Source organism: Culex pipiens, chromosome 1, assembly GCF_016801865.2.
Source record: "Culex pipiens pallens isolate TS chromosome 1, TS_CPP_V2, whole genome shotgun sequence".
NCBI classification, from domain to species: domain Eukaryota; kingdom Metazoa; phylum Arthropoda; class Insecta; order Diptera; family Culicidae; genus Culex; species Culex pipiens.
In genome coordinates this window covers 45,843,257-45,856,657 of record NC_068937.1, presented here as the reverse complement: position 1 = coordinate 45,856,657, position 13,401 = coordinate 45,843,257, and the positions used below count along the sequence as shown (strand labels likewise).

The window sequence follows — 13,401 nt, the reverse complement described above, 5'->3', positions numbered from 1 at the left end:
AACTGCGACTATTTTGAAAAAAGTTACATAAAAATGGCTATAACTTGAAAACGGTGCACTTTATCAAAATTTCACTAAAGTACTTTTTGATTGCAAATTCAATTTTACATCGAAAAATGAAGTTGAAAAATTTTTGCGACCAAAATCTCGATTTTTTGAAAAAATTAGTATTGATTAAAAAATTCATAACTCGGTCAATGATTTTTTGCACAACCTGGAAATTTCTGAAAAGTTGGCATTTTATGTCCTCTAAAACATATCAAAAAATAAAAAAAATTAAAAATAGTGTTTTTTTGCAAATCAAGTTTTAGTGATAAAAAGTTAGAAAAAAAATCACCGAATTTTTTTTACCGTGTATCATTTTTTTCCAGTGTAGTCCGTATCCATACCTACAACTTTGCCGAAGACACCAAATCGATCAAAAAATTCCTTCAAAAGATACAGATTTTTGAATTTTCGTACATCATTTTTGTATGGACAGCTGCCAAATTTGTATGGAAAATTATATGGACAAACTAATGATGCAAAATGGCTTCTTTGGGCATACCGAAGGCACCAAAAAAGTTTCAGCCGGATTAAAAAATACAAAAAAATCGAATGACCGAAATCTCAGAGAATTGCTCTATGGTGAAAATACTCCTATCACGGGTTAGCCGTTGATTCCGACGACCCCTAATGTATTTTCGTTTATCCCGATCAGGGTTGAACGCATCGACCTGGTCTTTTCAGGAAAGTTGTTCTTCAGACGATTCCGTCCATAAATAGCCTTACTAGAAGTTGCTGTTTGTATTCTTCAGACCTGTAGAAGCGAGAGCATAAGAAAATCAAAATTTCCTTTAGTAATTCACAAATACAGCGATTCCACGTTAACAAGGACGTAAACAAATCAAACGTGCTCCAATTTGGTTCAAAGGTCATATGAAAAATTCATTTGCTGATTTTAAGGTCTCGGGACCAAATAGCTCATATCTGAAAATAGTTTTCCCTGTAATATTTGTAATATTGTAATATTTCACATAAAATATCATAAAATTGCGATTCGGAGATATGATTTTTTCAACATAAAAACTGGATTTTCGTCAATTTCCCGTTTTTGCGCGCTACGTCGAAATATCAAACATATCTCCGAATCGTATTAATAGATATTCGCAATTTTTGGATTCGTTATGTAAATTATTACAAGGAATCAGGGAAAAATATTTTCAGATGTGAGCTCTTTAGTCTCGAGAACATCAAATCTTCAAATATTTTTTTCATAGGATCTTTTCAAATATTCAGCTAGTTTTTTGGACCTTAACATATTATTCCTGAAAAGCCCAACAAAAAACCATTTTTTTTAATTGTGGAGCTATTAAATTGGTTTAGCCGTCCCGGAGACATGTTTTTTCGAAAAATGTGGGTTTTTGCGAAAATCGACGTAAAACGTCATTTTTTGAACCACCTTATTCGGATAGGAGCACCCTAATCGCCAAACAAATCAAAAACGGGTCTTATTATTTTTGCCAAGAAACTCCCTTGCCAAATTTATGCCAAATCGGTGTACCGTAAACCGGGGTGACTTTGATAGGATTTCAATTTGTTTTAAGAATATTTTCCAACAGGTAAGGTTTTTCTCAAGATTATTATTTTTAAAACATGTACTGGGGTAGGCCACACAAAGTCCATGCACTATTTTGGAAAAAAAAGTTTTTTCAATAGTGTTTAGAAAAATAGTTACGTTAAAAATTCTTAGTTTCAATTCCGGGGTGACTTTGATAGTCATAGTTTTTCTTGTTAAAATCATATTTAAGATGTTCAAACTTTATTTGTACGTTGAATGTACCATCACTAAAGAAGCTGATATAGTTTGTAAGAAAAAAATCAATGTTTATGTTAAGTTAACTAAGTTTAAAAGCTTCTAACAAAATACATATAAATTTTAGGTCAAATTGTTAAAAGGTCGGAATTTTGCCTGAAATTTGTTAAAACTAGTTTTATTTATAAAATTATCGATTTATATTGCAATTTATAATTAATTCGAAGCACGAATCACAAGTTTTCACATTTAACATGAAATTCGTTCAACTGAAAATGCCTATAAATTTGGAGATTTTTGCCTTTCTTACTAAAGAAAGGTATAGGTTTTACTTTAAGCCAGGACGTCATTTCCATCTTCGTAAATATGTCGATTCAGCATGAATTTTAATCGGAAAAATCGTCAAAAAATCACACTGCATCGATTTTCGACGCTCTATCGATTCACCTTGACAGAACTCGTCTATCTCGAATCCTCGAATTTTGAGAAAATAAATTCCGTGGAGGTCGAGTGATGTTCGTATGTGGTAAAATTTTGCTAAATTTTGTGTCGCGCCGTTCTCAGCTCGCATATATCCGATTTCGATTCTTCTGAGTGCAGATGAAAGCTAGTGTGCTGAACCTGGGCGAGTTGCCGCGCAAATTTCGAAATATCCATCTGTTTTCGGATGCGGCCAGACCTTTCAACAAAATACACAGTTTTCAAATGAAAATATGGTCAATTTTTTTCATTTTCATATTTTTTATTTATCTCAAAAATTGCATTTTTCGAGCTCTACAACCTCCCAAATTTTCATCCAGATCCATAATCTGGTTCTGGAGTTAGAGCCATTTGATTAACCTACCAGAAGAAAAAAAAATCCCTAAAAAAAGGTAAAAGCCCACCTGGTGACCTTCACCAACATTTTTCATTTCTGATTTTATTCAAAATTTCTTGCTACATTCATAGTACAGACCATGAGTGAGCATCTGAAACAAATTCGACATCGATCGGCAATCCCGATCAATTTTTAGAACGATTTACTTTTTGCCTTTCTTACTAAAGAAAGGTATAGGTTTTACTTTAAGCCAGGACGTCATTTCCATCTTCGTAAATATGTCGATTCAGCATGAATTTTAATCGGAAAAATCGTCAAAAAATCACACTGCATCGATTTTCGACGCTTCGACGCTTCGTCAAGTTGAGCTTCGAATACTGGCGCGAGAATGCTGGCGCATATATTTGCTGGCTCGACTTATACTCGTTTGTAGTAGCTTGTCTACCGATGTTTCCTACAACATGTAAGATATCGTAGCTTTTCGGTTTCTTTTGCCCTGTTTGTTTTTGCATAACTGTCCAATGTTTATTTAAAAACTTTTGTGACATAGGACATTCATCCGGCTACAATCTATTTGTTTTCCGTGTGCTCCGAAAATCGCCTAAAAGTAGACTTAATTTTTTCGTGATTTCGTAAGTTTATTTAACAGGGTTCATTGGATTCCAATTGGAGCTTTCTAAGCTTTTCATCGTTTATATCGTTTTCAAAGTTTTCAATGCTGGCGACGCCAATCGCTTTCTACCTAAGGTACTCGTGATTGAGTGTGTAGTGGTGCGGTTGTAAAAATAGCTATCTCTGACTCTGTCACATTCGAAGAAGCTGAATGGCTATCTTCCCTGCACCGTGCGGCACACGCGGTTCACTTATACCTCGGGTTTTCTTTGCGCCTACCGTGGTGTGCGTTGTCACTGGCGCATGTGAAGCTTGCTATGCTCGCGTTTGTCATAAACGCTTGTTTGATTAAGAATATGTACGATTAAAAATATTCTTTATGTGAAAATGGCGTTTTTTGTTTCTTTTGGAAATCATATCATGTATAATACTTTGCTTTCATCATAAGACTTTCTTCTTCTTCTAAACAAAGTCAATGTTATGAATTGAAAGAAGTACCATCGTTATATTCTTTAGTAAGAAAGGCTCTATCTCACCCCAGGTGGGATTAAATCGGGTTTTTTTAACTGTGTTTCAAAACCACATATTATTTATTATTTACAAACTTATTTAACCTTCTCCTAGTGGAAAATTGTCCAAAGAATCCGAAAATGCATTCCGTTTTCCGATTAAAAATCATGGTCATTGAGAAAATCATGACACTTTGAGAAGTTCAAAATAATGACTTCCATCAACATTTACTTAACTATAGTTAACTAACTTTATAAACCTTTCAAAAATTTATGAAAAGTTCTTCTTGAGGTACTTTGAACACTTCTCTACCACTGTCAGCATGTTTCTGAATCATTCCTTACGTATTTTGATTGTACTCTTCATTTTGCGAAAAAATCGCAAACCTATCAAAGTCACCCCGGCTATCAATGTTGTTGTTGTTAATTCATTTATTTCTGGCAGCTTTAACCTTCTTGGTCATTCTATCAAAGTCACCCTGTTTTACGGTACTTTAGATTTGTACTTCCTGTTTGACATGGAATCGCTGTATAAACTTGAACCCGCTTGAACAGCCAGTTTTCAACCAAATGAGCGTGAGAATTTCTATGGTTAAGGGGAACCACATCAAAACTTAATCTGTGAACTTTTCAAAATCTGTACCCACTTCAATGGTTATTTATAAAATGCAAATAACACCAATATCGAACTGATGAAAAAAAAAGTTGAAAGAAAATCCTCCGCACTAAGTCATAAAGTTAGCAAAATTATTGCCAATTTATTTTAAATTTATTTATAAATAATTAGATTTGGATTTAAGATAGATTTTTCAAAAACATTTTCATAAATGTTTATGAAATTATTTTTTAACTATTTTTAAAAAGTTTGGTAAATTGAAGCCTTTTTGAATATTAAATTTTTCAATTCAATTATTTTATTATTATTTTTTATTATTAGTTTTTTGTTCTTTTTTAACCTGATTGAGTTTTGGAGTTCCTTTCAACTACAGTTCATTATTATGTCAGTGACTTTTTGACACGAAAGGATTTTTTTTTGTTTTTTAGAGCTCTAAAAGTGCTGAACATCACTTTTCTTTAAAACTTAACCATCTAGGGTTTTTTTTTTCAAAAACCTGATTTTAAATGTTTGCTCAGATCCTTTCTCTAAATTTGGTTGTAGAAGGCGTAGATTGCTTGAAATGGACAAGTCCTTCAACTTTTTAGAAGACAAATAAATCCAGCAAAGATAGATTATCAAAAACACCCTAATCATGAAAAAACCTAATTTTCAATCAAGCCAAAAGTTGCCTCTTCCTATTGGCAACATTCCTTTTTAAGACAACAAAGCTTCAAAACGGCGAATTTTGCGATCGAGACCACTGTGCAATGTAATTCCAAAATCAATGATAATACACGTCAAAACGTCAAATTGATTTTCCCTTGATTCGTAAGCTTGTCTAGATGATCTTTGAACTTGGCAGAAATCTATTTGATAACATCTGAAATTTATGCGAACAAAAAAATCGGAAAAAGGATTCATCTCGATTGGTTGAGTTATAACGGAGAACCAGCGACATGAAGTAACTGATCCAACCACATATAAAAAACCAAGTACAGTCCAGATCGATTATTTCAATCCTCGATTATCCGAAGTTCAATTTTGGAAGATTTCTTAGGAACTTCGGATTATCGAATCATGGGAAAATTATGTAGTCACGTTGTTGTCGACGTCAGTTCGATTTATGAAAAATTTGAACTGTCGATTGCCTGCACAGTAAAAAAAAATCATGGTAATATTACATCTGGGACTGGGTATATCCTTTATGTCAGAAAAAATGAGTAATTTTACCTCTGAAAATATGTAATTTTACCACTTTTCTGGTGTAATGTCACTTTTATCAGTCTAAGTTGAGGTAAAATTACATCATAAAAAAAATTATATTCAGTCTTTTAAAATTACACCCTCAAAATTTTTCAATGTTTATTTAATTTCCACAATTTTGGTCGCCATCTTGGATTTATTTGTTTGCAAGGTATTCTTTATGAAAACTAATGTCAAAAACAAAACAATGGCTTTTAAATCCCGCCGTTTGGCATGTGGGTTGGTATCATCCCGCCAAACAAATGAAAGTAAACTTTGGGTTCCGAAGGAAAACACTCTTGACAAAATGTTTGGATTTTTGTTATCAGCCGCACGGTTTTCGCACCAGCGTATGAAGTTTGGGTTTTCCAGCTTTTGTCCTCGTTTTATGGCCGTTTGAAGGCCGTGATTCGGGTTTTTTAGCTCATCTATGCATCAGGCAGATCCACCAACGGAAAAGGTCACGGCCAACCAGCAGAACAGCAGATCGGGAGGAGGAAGCCCGAGCAGGGGTAAATAACACGGGAATACCAAATTGTGGCATTACTTGGGCAAATAACAGGGACCAAAATGTGCCCTTGGTTGCCCAGTAATAGATGGTAAAATACCATAAAATCATACCAAAGTCTTGTATGTGGAAGGGTAAAACAATACCAAACCATGTTATTCCAAGGGTAAAATAATACCTCAAAATAAAACCAGTTCAATACCAAGTTGAGGTCTTCTGGATTTTTGAACATTGCTTGAATACCAAAACATGGTATTGCCATGGTTTTATTTTTAGGTATTCCCGCGCCCTGGAAAAACAGATTTTGGTATTCCTGTGGTACATACATGATTTTGGTATGATTTCATGGTATTTTACCATCTATTACTGGGCAACCAAGAGCACATTTTGGTCGCTGGTATTTGCACAAGTAATACCAAAATTTGGTATTTTCTTACCATTTTTAGTGCATCAGTTGCAGTTAGTGAAAAAACGGAAATGATCCATATGCAACAGCCAAATCTACACCCAACCGGCGGTCGCATGATTGTGATACATGGCGGCATGAAAGTATATCAGAATCTGCATGAAAACTGTCCTCATGCATTTTTTGCGATATGGGGGTATGACATTTTTGCCCGTTACCGACAATTATCGACATTACCGACGGCAGATTGATTGTATTGTAGAAAAAAAATCTTAACAGAACGAGGATTGAACCATCAACTTCTAGGTTGCTGATCCGACACGCTACCACCGCGCCATGGATGCTTGATGAATGGTGAGGGACAGAGCGCGAACATAATGTTCTCTCTAGAGTGTTGCTCGGGGACGCGCCAGCATTCTATGTGTTGGTGAGAACTGCAGATCGCTGACGTGTTTACACGCGGGCAAAAATGATCGATGGGTTTGCTGCAAAAAATGTAATAAAATATAACATTTTTTGCAGCAAATCCACTGTTGCAGATTTTGAGATATATTTTTCGTTTGGGTGTACTCACCTGATGGTTCCATGTTGTTCTTAGTGATATTCTTCACCACATCGAATGCATTTGTCATTGATGAACGGCCTGTGCTGAAAAATAACAAGATTGAAAAATAAGTGTTATTAAAATGAAACTGGATTGAAACTCACCAAAATTCAATAATCTGTCGATTGACTCGTTTTTCAACGTATTTGGTAATCCCGAATTAGAGAAATTTCAACGATTTAAAAAAAGCTTAGTGGGTATATGAAAAAATAATAATATCAGCTTTAACATTTTTGGGTTCAAGTCATTTTAGCGCAAAATTAATTATCTCGACAAAATTTATAAAAATTTCCCATAGTTTCAGAGAAATTTGATGAAACACTTCAATACCAAAATAATACCAAAATGTGGCATCCTGACTTAGGAAATTTTCCACAATTTCAAGTAATTTCTTTAGGGGGTATATCAAAAATGTTTAAAATCATGTTTGAAATTTCTGGTTTTCAATGAAGGCATTCCCTTTGAGATATCATTTTAGTGCAAAATTAATTATTTTGTCAATATTGGTCAAAATTTTCCATAGTTTCAGAGGAATTTGAATAAATACTGTAATACCATAAGAATACCAAAATGTGGTGTTCGAAATGCTGCAATTTTGCAATATCAAAACAATACCTTAAATTGGTATGATACCACATTTTGCTCTTCCATAATCCTTAAGACAAATTTTAAAGGGTCCAGGAATACCAAAATGTGGTATTGATATCAGAGAAAGGTATTATTACGCATTTCCCTTGTTATTTACCCATGCTCGGGAGGAGTGCCTCATTTTGAGGTGATAAATGCAGTTTACAGCGGCTGCCACACGGTCTTTAGTCGTAAGTGACTCTACCCTGACCGTCGAGAACATGAAACTGATTGATCCCGATTCCTACAGCTCAGATATCTGCTTTGTCCGTAGGTTCACGGTGCAGATTTTTTAGGATCTACGGTTCTTATCTGGTCTAGGAAAACCCACACAAGTTCAAGTCCCTGGTCGAGGAAACGAGTAAAGTTCCACCAGCGGAATGCGCTTTCAAGATTCAAGATCAACTTTTTTTTTATCAAAGATAATCGCAGATATTAAAATAAAATCATTCTTGAAGTAGAAAATTCAGCGTATTTCTGTTTTAAATGTTATTAATATGTCAGTCCAAGTCACACATCTTTTTGACTTACAGTTATTTAACTGCCGCTCTAATCGAGTCCGTCCCATATGTAAAAACAGCAAGCCGAGAAAAACGCATGTCAAATTTGTCCCGCCCATAAGGCTACGTGTTAGAATTTTAGGAAAAAGTGAATTTTCTCCGGTTTTCTAGAACAAAGTACTAAATTTTATTGGTTTTTCTGATAGTTTACATGATTTTGAACCGATATGCATCATTACCTCAAAATTGACAAAATTACATATGGGACGGACTAGCTTCGAGCGGCAGTTAAATGCTTAAACAAAATTCATTTTAAACATTTATTTGGAAAAAAGCAAATATAAAACTAGCAATATGATATTTTGATAGCTTCAGTATGCAGATAACCCGCGTCAGTCACAATTTGCGACGATTATTAATACAGCGTACAAAATATAAAAATTTCAATTACAAGCCTAGGTTTCCACATTTGGATGAAAAAAGTGTTTTAAAATGTATTTTACAGGCGTACAGTTGCTTTCCAATCATTTGTTTTAAAAATATCGAGGTATTGACGGATTTTTTTTTCGCAAAAAAAAAACTTTTCGTGGGACTGTACATTGGTATTTCCTGAAAATTTAAAATGTTTTCAAAGGAGTTAAAACAAGCTGAATATGATTATAAACGCGGGAAAATGCATTTTAACTGGTTTTCAGTTGATTAAACTTAAAATTTCATTAAAATTTAAAAAAAATTGCCCCCTGATTATTCTGGCCAACTTTGTAATGTTGCAAAAAAAATCAAAGAAAACCCCTAAAATTTGATGGAGTTAACCGATTCTCATTATCGTTGATTATGCATCTTAATCAGATCCTAATTCTTATAATTAACGGGAAATAAAGCCCTCCAAGAAGCTCGTCAATTTAACGTTTTTGGAGTTCTTAGAGCCGCGAATAAAGCGCCCGGGATCACTTTTCACTCTGCCCACCCTCCCTTTATATATTGTAGAACAAACGAAAGAAAGCTCCATCGCGGATTCGCTTACCATTTTTATGGCCGGTTATTAGCACTAATCTGGCCCGAAGATTTGCAGCCCGCTTTTCAGCCCGGCGTTGACCTGGATGCTGGTTGACTGCGGCTGAAGGATGATGATGATGATGAGAGTAGTAGCACCTACAGTAGCTATAGCTTGTTTCGCTCTTAATTATCACTCTTGTGTACCACCCACCACTGTACCAGCACCACCCACCTTCTTCTTCTTCTTCTTTTTCTTCCGTGGGAATTTTCCTCCCAGAATGGAGAGTGTGCGGTTGTTGTTTGTTGTTAAACTCTTTCTCTCTCACACACACACACAATCTTCAGTTCACTCGCGTATCGATTTTCCCTTCCGGTTCTGGATTTGCTTACAGGACTCCTTCACTTGCGCCGGTAGAGTGCGGTCTAATTTTACGAGGTTTTGAAGTTTGCAAGCTGACAGCTGTTGTGGAGCGCAACAAGCTGCAGCAACGTTTCGCACTTTAACTCGCCGTTGACAACTGCTGACGAATGGCCGCCCGGAAAACCCACTTGGGAAGAGGGTGGTCTCGGGTTAAGGGGGTGGTGTAGGGAAACCACACTAATACAATCGATCCATCATTGCAGGGACCAGCAGTGGCAGAAGCAGCATCGTAGTCGGGTCTACCGTTGACGTCGTCATTAGTTGGTGTCCTGGTCTTTCCTGGAATGGCAAAGTGTCAGTATAGTATGGTAGTCAGCAATCGGCAGTAGCACCACCATTCACTGACACTGACTGACTAATGGCATGTGTGGTTGGCAGGAGGGAGGTGGGGAGAGTGGGTAGACTGGTCCAGGTTTTAAAACTCCACTATATAGTATCATTGAGAAATCGAAGATTGGTCCGTTTGATAGTTATTCGCAGGTTTTCCAGGCTGCCTGAATAATCTGGGAATGCCAGATTTTTCAAGTGCCAGCCAGAATATAGATTCACCCCTTTCCGGCCCCAAAAAATGTGTTTTTTCTTTAAGAAAATGTTAATTTAAAAATTTGGAGGCCATAAAATCAGTTAAACCATCTGAATTCTACAAACTTTGAGTTAATGTATATCCTCCCTCCCCTTCACCATTCAGAATTGTTAAATTTTTGTCTACCGGATTTTTTTTTCAGATTTTTAATCGATACATTGCCAGATTTTTCAAATTTTGACCTAATAACCCTGGTTATTCGATCTATCCCATTCTCCAGAATTCAATACCCAAGAGTTTCATTCGCGAGCAGGGATGGAATAATCGCAAAAAAATCATTTTCGCTTGCGAGCTTACTTCACCCGCGAAAGAGAGAGGAGGCAAATCACGCAAAAGAAAATCGCTCCCGAACTTCTCCAAGAAAATCAATCTATTGATGATTTTTTGTGAATTTCCTTGTCAGCATCACTTAAAATTATTTTTTTTGCTTTGTTTACACATATTGTCCATCTACAAAAAGTGACAGGTCATTTTTCGACGTGTGACGTTACACCTGCAAGTGTACTAGTGAAAAAGATGTTCTGCCGATTAATCAAGATGATGATTTTTTTAGGTTCCTTTTACCGATCTTTCGTGCGCGAGAGAGGAGAGCCAAGTTCCCTTCGGATTTTTTCTCTTGATGAACGTTCACTGATTTTCTTTTGATGATGATTCTTCCATCGCTGTTCGCGAGAATGCCATTCCCTAGAAATCCATTCGCCAAAATGGCCCATTCCCCAGAAATGTTTATTGTTGTTGTTTTATCAAAGAAGGGCATATTTTTATGAGAATTATACATGGCATAGACATCCCCTTCTTTATGGTATCTTCAAATCTTCAATTGTCAAACGATCGTTCTCTGAGCTAACAAATTCCTGGTGCAAGTCAAATGCCTTTTTCTACAAAGTGGTTGAAATTGTTTATCAAAGCATCTTTGTCAAAAGTACCAACATTTTATCACGCAATCTACGTCTTCTATTACTAATTTAGCATTAGAGAAAAACATTTGCTCAATTCTGATTTTCAGATTCAGCGGGCAAAATAACAAAGAAAACCAAATGTAGGACAATTTTACATACAGCAGGGCTCTGAATTTTTAAATTTGTGTGTGCACCCTGGACTTTAATTTAAAAACATTTGCAGTGACCAAAGTTTTAATATAAATATTTTAAAAGAAAGTTTATTTTTTTGTTACTCTCTCGGGCCGTCATACTTTTGAAAAATCACAACCAAAAGGTTGGGCACCTCTGGTATACACTTTTCCCTCGACAATTAGACCTTTTCAAAGATTTATTAAGCGTTTGAAGTTCTAGATATCTACTTTCGAATTTAACCTGACATTTTGCATGCGCTTTTCCTAGAAATTAAAATTTTTAAGTTTCAAGCATTTTTAAGTTAAGTTAAGTTTTAACCAATAAGTCCAAAACATGTTTGTTTTTCAATGTTCTAAAAGTGATCCTAATATCACTATTCTCTTAAATTTAACCCTCCACTACCCAACACTGCCTCTAGGCGGGCTTCGATCTAAAAAAATGTCAAAAATCAATTTTTCAACCAATATTTGATCTACAAAAAGCACTGCATAATGGTCCAGATAGCAAATTTTCGAAAATGGTGAAGTTTTCAAGCTTTGGTGTCTTCAGAAGAGTTGTTGCAAATAAGAAGGCGCAACTTTTGGTTTGGCTGCAAATTAGGGTGGTTAACGATTAGTGTCATTTGAAAAACCTAACTTTTCAGGAATATTTTTCAGTTTTTTTTTGCCTTTTATAAAGTTGTTGGGCTTGCCAATCCAAGGAACTTTGTCGAAGACATTTTACCTCGTAATCTACGCATTCTACGACCAAATTGATTGAAAGCATCTGAGCAAACCTTCAAAAATCAGTTTTGTTGAACGTAGCAATCAGGGTTATGTTTTAGAGAAAACTGATGTTGGGGACACTTTTAGAACATCAAAAAACAAACATTTTTATTTTTTGACAAGTCAATTTGGAATTAAGGGTCAAAAGTTACAGCCATTTTAAGGTAAAAAAGAAGCAAATTTAAAACTAAAATATCTCAAAAAGGCGAAGGCTAAATTTTAAAATAAGACCATATCGATATTTTGAAACTTTGACTCAATTCTGACGGCAGATTCAGATTCAGTGGGCAAAATTACATGAAAAAAACATTTAGTTGGACTATATTCGAATTTCGTTAGGGTGGTCCAATATGGTTTTCCCTTGATAATTAGACATTTTCTAATGAAGATATCTCGAGTTTAAAGAAAAATACCTCTGAGATTTTGTCAGCGTTTGCAGAGCTAAATCTCCGGTCAAATCTCTTCTTTCGAATCGTTTAAAAAACTTATTTTTGAAGGTTTGCTCAGATGCTTTCAATCAATCAATCAATCGTAGAAGGCGTAGATTGCGGGATAAAATTTTGGTGTCTTCGTCAAATTTGCTTGGATTGGCAAGCTCAACAACTTTCTAGAAGACAAAAAAAATCCCAAAAATATTCCTGAAAAGTTAGATTTTCCAAATCACCCTAATCGTGAACCATCCTAATTTTCTTCCAATCCAAAAGTTGCGCCATTTTGTTTGCAACAACTTTTCTGAAGATAACAAAGCTACATAACTTCGCCATTTAATTTTGTGATCTGGACCACGAGCCACAAAAATCGTCCAAAGGGTCATTCTTACGCAAAATTAGCTGAACGTTTTGAAAAAATACTTTCAAAAGCACACGATTTAGTATTAGGGGTTAAAACTTCGAAAAATTGGTCAAAAATTGTCAATATCATCACTTTTAAAAAAACATTTTTGTAAAATTCTTTTAACTCGTGAATAACACATACAAACCCCTTATGATTGTATACCAAAATTTTAGTTTTTGTTTGCTCTACAACCTGCAACTACAACTAAAACCTTGTTAAACTCTAAAAAATAACCCTGCAAAGTTAGAAAAAAAACACGTAATTTTAAAAAGAAAAAATATGTTCTGGATGAAAAATTACCCTTCTGGGTTATTTCAAAAGTACATTAAATTTCCCATAAAATGACATGTCTCACGATTTTTGACAGTTGAGTTACGGGAAAAATTCTATCTCTTCACGGTTGCTAGCTATAAATCACTGAAGAACGTGTCTTAGTAAAAAACAAAAAAAAAAAAAAAAATGAAAGCGTTCGTACTGCTCCACCGTCACGAGACATCGAAAAATGGACCTCA

The 13,401-nt window shown here is 35.2% G+C and overlaps 1 protein-coding gene across 1 annotated transcript in view; it reads right to left on the bottom strand.

The window, feature by feature from the left end:
• Positions 1-13,401, bottom strand: part of LOC120417021 (guanylate cyclase soluble subunit beta-1) — a 113,972-nt gene that overhangs the window by 85,866 nt on the left and 14,705 nt on the right. The window contains exon 2 of the mRNA XM_039578960.2: positions 9,243-9,914. Coding sequence (XP_039434894.1) covers positions 9,243-9,245 — 3 coding nt within the window. The 5' untranslated portion in view covers positions 9,246-9,914. The remainder of the gene's footprint in view (positions 1-9,242; positions 9,915-13,401) is intronic.